The 9,777-nt window shown below is 39.4% G+C and overlaps 1 protein-coding gene across 1 annotated transcript; it reads left to right on the forward strand.

The window, feature by feature from the left end:
* The first annotated feature begins 3,435 nt into the window (after nucleotides 1-3,435).
* LOC130875117 (60S ribosomal protein L35a-like) lies at nucleotides 3,436-3,768 on the forward strand. Its single transcript, XM_057770805.1, has one exon. It carries the CDS (start codon nucleotides 3,436-3,438, stop codon nucleotides 3,766-3,768), a length of 333 nt encoding a protein of 110 aa, XP_057626788.1.
* The last annotated feature ends 6,009 nt before the right edge of the window (nucleotides 3,769-9,777 follow it).

Below are 9,777 nucleotides of genomic sequence, written 5' to 3' on the forward strand. Positions count from 1 at the left end.
TTAAACTTCATCAGGCGATGAAAAGAGACAGAGACCCACATTGGAGCACCAGACTGAAATCTCAAGGTCCACATCAGGAGCAGAAGGAGAGAGAGCATGAGCAAGAAACTCAGGACTGCGAGGGGTGCACCCACACACTGAGACAATGGGGATGTTCTATCGGGAACTCACCAAGGCCAGCTGGCCTGGGTCTGAAAAAGCATAGGATAAAACCGAACTCGCTGAACACAGCGGACAATGAGGACTACTGAGAACTCAAGAACAATGGCAATGGGTTTTTGATCCTACTGCACGTACTGGCTTTGTGGGAGCCTAGGCAGTTTGGATGCTCACCTTACTAGACCAGGATGGAGGTGGGTGGTCCTTGGACTTCCCACAGGGCAGGGAACCCTGATTGCTCTTTGGGCTGACGAGGGAGGGGGACTTGATTGGGGGAGGGGGAGGGAGATGGGAGGTGGTGGTGGGGAGGAGGCAGAAATCTTTAATTAATAAATAAATTAAAAAAAAAGAAAACCTCATAAGGATTGGGGCAGGGTTCTGTTCTTGTCTTTGCAGGAAAATATTCATCTTCAAAGAGTCGAGAAACCTTGGACATCTAGATGCCTAAAGATTAAAATATTCTATCCATAAAGAATCAACAAGCAAAGAGAAATCTGACTTATGATGCATGGTAAAATTTGATTATCTGGACATGTATACATCTCTACTTAGAAATCAGAGCTGGATTTGGAGTTGGATGATGACTATCCTTCTCTGAATCCAAGCATGTTGTTAAAAGAAAAATTCAGAATTTCTGTCTCAGGTCAGCAGCCGTGTGGTATGGGACATAAAGAAGATAGATTTTAAGGAAATATTTTACTTTCTCCATGCCCATTTTGACTATATCATATTTTTCATTGAATATATGTCTATATAAATAATGTTTAAGTTTTCCACAATGAACAGTAGATTTTCCTGTAGTAATCTTTGAAGCTTCCAAGAAGAAGATGGGGCCCCATAACAATGATTTCACCTGGTTGATATGATGTCATGATGCTGATATTGCTATTATGAGACTGGTTTTTGGTAACCAGCTGCAGAAATGGTGCACCTTCTTTTTTTTTTTTTCCGAGACAGTGGTTTTCTGTAGCTTTTTTGGAGCCTGTCCTGGAACTAGCTCTTGTAGACCAAACTGGCCTTGAATTCACAGAGATCTGCCTGTCTCTGCCTCCCAAGTGCTGGGATTAAAGGCATGGACCACCACTGCTGTCATAGTGCACCTTCTCACAACTATCTGGCCAGAACTCCAAATAAAATCTTTAAAAAAAAAAAAAAAAAAAAAAAAACAACCAAACAAACAAAAACCCTATTGACTACTCAGAGGCCATTTGCAATTATACAAAACAGCAATCTTGAAACTTAACCATCATTTTACTTTTATAGGATCCCATAGAAAGAACATTGCCTCCATGACATCTGGAAGCAATTCTAGAAGATGACATTTCCTCTCCCAACAAAGTTTATCCTCAGGGTTAGGGATGTCATTTTGGGGTTGACTGTTACTCACATAGGGTTGGGTATTGGGGTAAAATTATATAGGTACAGAGATAAAAAATAAAAGAAAGAAAATTGAATGAGATAATAGGTAATATAGTGTGAACTTATCCACACTAATAATAATAATAGTAAGTACTAGAGCGAATACCTATGAGCTATTATTTATGGACAATTTACACTAGTATAGTTTCTTGTATATTGATACAAGTTCAAATTATATTTGTTATATTGAATATGCTACTATCTCTGTTTATAATATTTGTATACCTATATAAAGTTATTTTGTCAGATTGTTTGCATGCATGTTTCTACCTCTGTTTAAGACATTTTGTATATTGATACAATTTTAGGATATATTTACCATATTGCATTATATATTTCTACCTCTGATCAAGATATTTATACATTGTTTACATTTTGAGGTTATTGTCTTCCTTTACTGCACAGTTGTTTAAAGATTGTTTAATATTCTGATATGAAGTCTTAATCTTTAAGTTATTTAGGTCTTAAGTAATATAGGTCAATATTCATTCATGTTTGTTATACTTTTAGTCAGACTAATTAGGTTGTTTAGATACATAGAGAGTGTATTCTGCATAGATAGGTAACCTTCAACTACTTCAAAGATCTGTAAAACATGGCATTTAAATAACTCAGGATTCTGTTAATGTGCGACATGATTGCTCTTGGAAGCACTGATCTATTCCCAAGAGAATGTTGAACATCAAAGACACTCCACTTGGTGTTTGCTTTCTTCTTGGCACAACTGGCCTTTGGGCAAGGAACTGTCCATGCCTTGACCACTGACAAAGTGCATGATATCCAGACTAGACAAGCAGCATATAAGAAAAAAGACTGTCAAATCTTGCCAAGACAGGGTAAGATGGTTTTGAAATTTTTCTTGCCTCTGAAAATGGTCTGTCAGTTACTCTAGGCCTTAGCCAAAGTTGGTTGCTTCAACATTGCAAAGGAGACTTTGGGTGATTGCTCAGGCAGCCAGTTGTCCCTGTCATCTACTGCACATTTTGGATGTTGCTTGATTGCATTTCCTGCCTACTCAAGTAATATTATTTCCCTTTTCAAGTTTTCAATAAGGTTGAAGATTAGATAGTCATAGTTACTGTCCTCTTATGATCTATCCAAGCCTCTTCCAATACAAGACTTAGACTCCTTAGGATAGAATGTTTGTTAAAACATTAGGATATGTTCCTTGTTTAATATTGTTTATGCTGATTGTAATTCTAACTTTATATTTGATAGCTGTTCCTAGTGTATATAGTTTTGTATTTGATTTAGAAGTCTCTTATTAAAACAAAGGGGGGGGTGCTGTGGGAGCTCCTTTGGCCAATAGCCTTTAAGACCAGCCAGCCCACTTGGGTTTTGTCTCTTACACTATAAATGCAGCTGTAAAGCCTGTGCTTGCTCTCTTGCTTCCGGTTTTCACTTCCAGCTGCATTTACAGTATAAGAGAACATGCCCAAGTGGGTTGGTATCTTAAAGTCTATCAGCCAAAGGAGCTCCCACAGCAGCATCCTTAAACAAATATTCAATAGCATAAACAGAAGTAGCACATTTTAAACTAATATTCTACAACATATCTGAGTAGACATTTTGCAGAGGGTGTTATTATGATTATCAGGGGCAAGTAATTTAAAATAAAGAGAGGGCCTTATATATGCATTGAATGTTTAAGCATTTGAAAGACAAGGCCTGGGGAAATAGCTCAGTTAGCAAAGTGTTTTCCATGCTTTGAAGGCCTGAGCTCAATCTCCAGCAACCAGGTAAGAAAATACTAAAAAAAAAAAAAAAACAAAAAACAAAAAACCTCAGGGTTCGTGCAGCTGAGCTTTGGGGTCCAGTTTCTGGGGCCTGCTGGGAACAAGACTTTTAAAAGACAATATGTCTGGAAGGCTGTGGTGCAAAGCCACGTTTGCTGGCTATAAGCGAGGTCTCTGGAACCAGAGAGAGCACACAGCTCTCCTTAAAATTGAAGGCATTTATGCCCGAGATGAAACTGAATTCTACTTGGGCAAGAGATGCACTTATGTGTATCAAGCAAAGAACAACACAGTGACACCTGGAGGCAAACCAAACAAAACCAGAGTGATCTGGGGGAAAGTAACTCGGACCCATGGAAACAGTGGCATGGTCCATGCCAAATTCCGAAGCAACCTTCCTGCAAAGGCCATTGGACACAGAATCCATGTGATGCTGTACCCATCCCAGATTTAAACCAATGAAAAGTAAATAAATAAATAAAAGTGGATTTGTAAAAAATAAAAAAATCTCAGCACTGAGGAGGTAAAGAGAGGGAGATCCTTAAGGCTCATTAGCCAGCCAGGGTAGCCCACTCAGAGAGCCCTAGATCCTAGTAAAATCCCACCCTCAAAATACAAGGTGGGACACTCCTGAAGACTGACACTCAACGTTGAACTCTGCTTCCACGTGCATGAACACACAAACACATCTATGCAGAAGGCAGAGACAGAGAGACCGAGATATACAAACAAAGGCATTCACACAAAGCATCATGCATATATATGCCAATATTAAATATTGGCAAGTTTGCTGAACAAATAGTATGATATGATAAAATCACTATGAAATCATTTTCATAACTTCTTTAAGAATAATTGTATACTTGTAACACCCAATGTTCTTATTCCCAGGTATTTCACAAAGAGAAAGGCAAATATGTCCACAAATGGACTTGTGTAATCAAGACTTTGTTCAGAAGAGCCTAAACTAGAAATGATGCTGAACTCTATCAACATGGAAATGTACAAACAGATTTTAGTTATAACCACATAGTTGGATGTTTCTGACCAATGAAAAGGAGTTTGGATTGGGAAGAAAAGATGGATGAATCAAAAAAAAAACAAAACATGCTGAACGATTGAAGTCAGGCATGAGAAAGTATGTGCTTCCCATGACCATTTGTGTGATGCTCTGTAAGGGACAGTTTTTAGAGACAGTGTTAACAGTTCAGTGTTTGCCTGGGTTGGAGTTTAGATGAAATGAACTAGAAAAGGAGATACAAGGAAATAGTGCAGGCTTTAGGGAGTGGAATCACTCTTTGTCTTAGCTGTACTAATGTTCATGCAGGCATATGCATTCACCAAAGTGCACAGAAGTGAACTCTAAAGCTACCGTATATCACTGCATTTAAAGTATTCCTTCACAACGTTGACTTTTAAAACAAATGTTTAAGGACTCATATGAACATGAACTTCTATTTAAAACCACACAGACCAACTCTACCATTCCAAGAAGATAATGCCACCTCTCCTGGGATACTGTAACAACCCACAGACGGCACTGTGTGGTTACTGTTCCTAGAGGCTCATCACTTCAGAGCTGGAATCTTGATGCCCTTGTGAGGAATAATGATGCTTGATAACCTCTGGGCCAATGAGACAAAGCAGAAACACTTCTGCTTCAGTTTCAGGCCTGACTCCAGGAATCTGGTCTCTCTAAACCCTTAAAATATCTCCTACTTCCCTGCTTAAGAGAATTCATGGGGGCGGTCACAGACTTCACAGAAAGGATGCCATTGAGCCAAGCTTTCTAACATCACCCAAAAGACACCAGAAATGTATGTGGAGATGCCTCAGCCCTGAGGACTAGACCACACACTGCATGTGCCCCACTCAAGGCCCTCAGCACTTCCACCACACGAAGCTGTACACTCAGCCAAGCAAGCCCTGCCCTTAACCTTGACCCACAGAATCAATTAAAATGTGGTTGTTTTAAAACTCAGTATTGTATAGTAATAGTTAACTCTAAATCCATGAAGGTCATTCTCCTGCTTCCCATATTTTATATTTCAGTAGTTCCTTTCTCTGGTATATCAGAATCAATATCTGTGCTGTAATTATTCTACTCAAGGGATTAAGAAAGGACGGTCAGCTAAAAGACTCACAAAGTCCCATCCTTACATGTCATGTCAATTCCATAAAGCAATGAAGAGGGTTGTCAATCAGAACCACCAGCACCCCTGGCTCCTGCCCCTGGGTCTGTGCTGTGGGTGGATACTTATTTCATGTAAGGTAAAATACAGATGAGTCACAGTGCAACTGACCCCCAAATAAAAGAATCTCAAGTTTCTTGTAGCTGTCTAGATAGCTCCTCCTCTCCGAGAAATGCTGAATCGCTGCTTATCATCACAGGTAAGCTACCGGGTGCCCCAGAAAGGAGGCATTTGCTGAGATGTTGCATGGCAGCTGACTTCAGCATCTGTGTCGACGCAGTTGGATAAATATAAAATACTGATACTTCACTTTGTGGCTCTGGAACTTTGCTTAGCTACAGAATGCCAGCTGTCCTCGAGGCTCCAATTGCTTACGACTCCAGAACAGAGTCTGAGTCCAAGGGAGAAAAGAGAACCGTGCATGAGCCGGCAGCAAGCCCCCGGGAACAGTCAGAACTGTTGAGACTGATCCAAATGACTACCGGATCATAAGACCTCCATCCGTCATCCCTCTGAGTAGATCTTAGAGGATCTCAGTTTTGCTGATTGTTTGATGTCTGTCATAATAACCTATATGCCTACAGTCTGAAAAAAATCAAGGCCAGCTGTTAATACTTAAGTAATCTGCCAATGCCATTAGGATTATCCAATTATGTCACCTCCTGAATAAGACAATAATGGTTACTTACTGTAAGCTATCTACAATGGCGTAAAAACTTCGCCATGACCTTCTCTGTCAACCTCCTTCACTTGATGCTGTCACCGTTCCCTAGTCACAGGGGCCTTTATTAAGCATTTGTTATGTGGTGTATTGTATGCCACATTTGTAGATGCATTAATTACCTGATTTAATATTCATAATAGCCCCAAGAAAGAGATGGTGTTGTCATTTTATACATAAAGATCCAGAAATTGTGTGACTGGGCCAAGGTGACCTGAATAGGGTGTTGGAGCCAGACAGTTAAGCCTCCCTCTACCTAATTCAGTCCCGGATGTGAATCATCAGGTCATGCAACAATTGCACGATTGCTGTTTTCTCTGAATGCCCAACAGACATGTGAAACGTCACTCAATAAATAATTTGAATCAGAAGTTCTCATTTTTTCCCTTTCCCCACCTGAGTCAATGGCTAAATTCAGTTGTTGAAGACAGACATGTGAACGTCATCTTTCATTGCTCTCAGTTCCTCCATGGCAGCTACCCAGTTCTGTGGACTTCCATTGTTACTGCCCTCATCTGAGCCATCTCCCTCTCCCCAGGCACAAGAGCCTTGACTCTGCCCACAGAGACCACAGCGGGAGTCTGTAAGGAGTGATCACTTACAACACGCCTCACACAGTGATCAACTCACATTGCACATACTATGACAGATAGACTGACCCCTGGCAGTAACATACAAAGCGTGGCATCCTGCCAGCTTTCAACTTCTCATTGTATTTGCCATCTCATTGCTTTGCCGTCTCATGGCATTGGCATCTCATTGCGTTTGTGGTCCATCATTGCTGCTGTTGTTTCTGGAAAGGGAGGGAGCCCAAGCAGAGTCATGTCAATCACCATCACCTGTGCTCCACACTAGACGCCTCTCTAGTTTGTCAGCGTATTTCCTTCCATACAAATTTCTCACCTACATTTCCTCACCCCTATATAAGCAGCTATTCCGGTGTGTTTCATTTGTATGCCGCTGCATGCTGTGATTGATGTCTTAGATGCACTTTCTGTTTGCATTGAGATGACGTATCTCGGTGGTGTCCAGGCTGGTCCTCAGCTTCTGAGCTCCGAGTGGTCCTCCCACCTTGGCCCTTGGCATAACTGCACTCTAAGTGAACAGTCCTTCTCCTGGGGACATATGTTTTCCAGCTATGAAAGTGGAGCTGTGCTAACCACGTTCTGCACTCACTCAGTGTCATGAAGGTGTATCCGTGGAGCATGTCCCAGACAGTGTCTGTCTGGTGACACATGTTAGGAGCCTGGTGCATCACGATTTGACAAGTTAGCCCTAGAGGGATGGTCATCCAGGTTCCCACTCCCCAAACCACAGATAATAAATATCTCATTGCTGTGACTTGTGTAAGTGTTGCTTTGTCAGTGGCACTGCTGGGTAATCTTACATATTTAATTGGAAACGGTACTGCCAAATGGCTCTAATAAAACATTTATAATGAGACAGTGATTGTCACAATGGGATAACTAAGAGCTATGGGTGTGTCCCATACAAGATGAGACCAAATCAAATAATAATACCATAATGTTTCTTTTAGAATGAGATCATGTGATACCCAAGTGAAAGTAAAGAGAAAGAGAGCTGAATATTTTTTAAAAACCAAAATGGATAAAATATTTAGAATAACACTAATGTTATTTTGTGAAATGCAATATTGCTAGAGCAACAAAATGTTGGCAAAAATCAGACACTTATATCTGTGAAGAAAATTTTACACATTAAAATTATGAATAATCCAAGAAATTAAGAAAAATTTATGAAATATTAGCCCAAACATTAGTTAACTACTTGGAAACTAAGAAATATGGAACATTTTTTAAAAAGACATTTGATCAAGAAGATCTCAAAACTAAAATTTTAAGTCCATAATAAGCAATGAAAAAGGAGAATATTCACACATCAATAAGTGGAATGCAACTGAAGATATCGTCTGAACTGACAATGAAAGGTTATGATGCCTATATCATTTTCAATAATGAAAATAGACACTTTAAAACAGCAGCATCTATCTAGAAATATTTTTTCAAGTTAGGTAAAGAAAACTTAAAGAGACAAAACTTCAGTTTAACCAAATGAGAAACAAAAATTGATAGGTCAATAAATTAATTAAAATAATATTCTTTTAAAAGTCAATGAAATACACGATCTATTGTAAACTGAAGAAAGGCAATAAGAGAAAGTAAAAACATAAATGATTGAAAATGAGAGGGGCCAGTGAGGGTAAGATGCTTGCTGTGGAGGCCTAGTAATCTAGGTTTGAAACCTGGGACCCAACCACAGAAGGGAGAGAATCAATTCCACAATGGGTCCTCTGACTTCCACATGCACACTGTGGCACAAGGGACCCAAGCATCTTGCACACACACACACGCACACACACACACACACACACACACACACACCACAAAAATAACAAGATAAATGGAAAGAATGAGAAAAGAGTCAGGTGGTGGTGGCACATGCCTTTAATCCCAGCACTCGGGAGGCAGAGACAGGTGGATCTCTGTGAGTTTGAGGCCAGCCTGGTCTACAAGAGCTAGTTCCAGGACAGGTTCCAAAGCTATAGAGAACCCCTTTCTTGAAAAACCAAAAAAAAAAAAAAAATGAGACTAATGAAAAATTTTAAATATAAAAATATCACATAACTGCTTGCAACTTCATGGCAACAAGCTTTCAGATCTAGAAATGATAATTTTATAGTAAAATATGAATCACCAAAATTAACCCCCCACCTAAAAATATATGGAAAACCTGTAATAGGTTGATTGCTGTATAAGTTATTGAGAAGGCCTATGGATGCTTTCACTAAAACTGTCATCTACTATTACAAAGCTCTAGTCTAACCAGGCTTTAGAGAACAGTGGGTTCCTAAGTCATTGAAAGGATTGTAGGCCACAGGAAAAACCTAGAAGCTCCGATCTCATTTTATAAAATCTTTTTAGTTTTAACACAGAAAATTATAAAGAAGGCACAGAAACAGATAGCTAGTCTCATTTACAAACATGCATACAAAAACCAATTTTTAAATTAGCAAATAGAATCTAATATATGCAAGTTACTTTTTTGGTTGCCACTCAAATATTTGTTGAATACATCAATGAAATGAGAAGTGTTTGTCTTTAAAATTGCACGAATAGTTAAGGGATAGTGGCAATCCAGCAGGGTTGTTGTACTTCAGGAAATATAATAAAAGCAAGTTTTTAATTAGAGGTGCCGAAAGGTCACTTCATAAGTCCAACATATATATATTATATGTATATATATATCATATTCTAGCTGGAGGCAGAGGTTCCAGAAGGGTGGAATGGAGAATATGGTAAATTCTCTCCCCCCAATAGTAATAAAACTGAACAAAATCATCAGAATCAGCACTTTAAATTCTAGAACTTGGAAGCCCTTGAGACCTGAGAACTTTACTTTTTTGACTCAATTCAGCTGAGCCAGCAATCCCTCCACAAGGAGTCTTCTTCCTTCCTCTTTCTTACTCCTCGGTCTCTGCTCTTGACCACGTCTCTCATGGTAGTTTTGTTTTTATCTACAGATTGAGAGG

Source organism: Chionomys nivalis, chromosome 5 (assembly GCF_950005125.1).
Source record: "Chionomys nivalis chromosome 5, mChiNiv1.1, whole genome shotgun sequence".
NCBI classification, from domain to species: Eukaryota; Metazoa; Chordata; class Mammalia; order Rodentia; family Cricetidae; genus Chionomys; species Chionomys nivalis.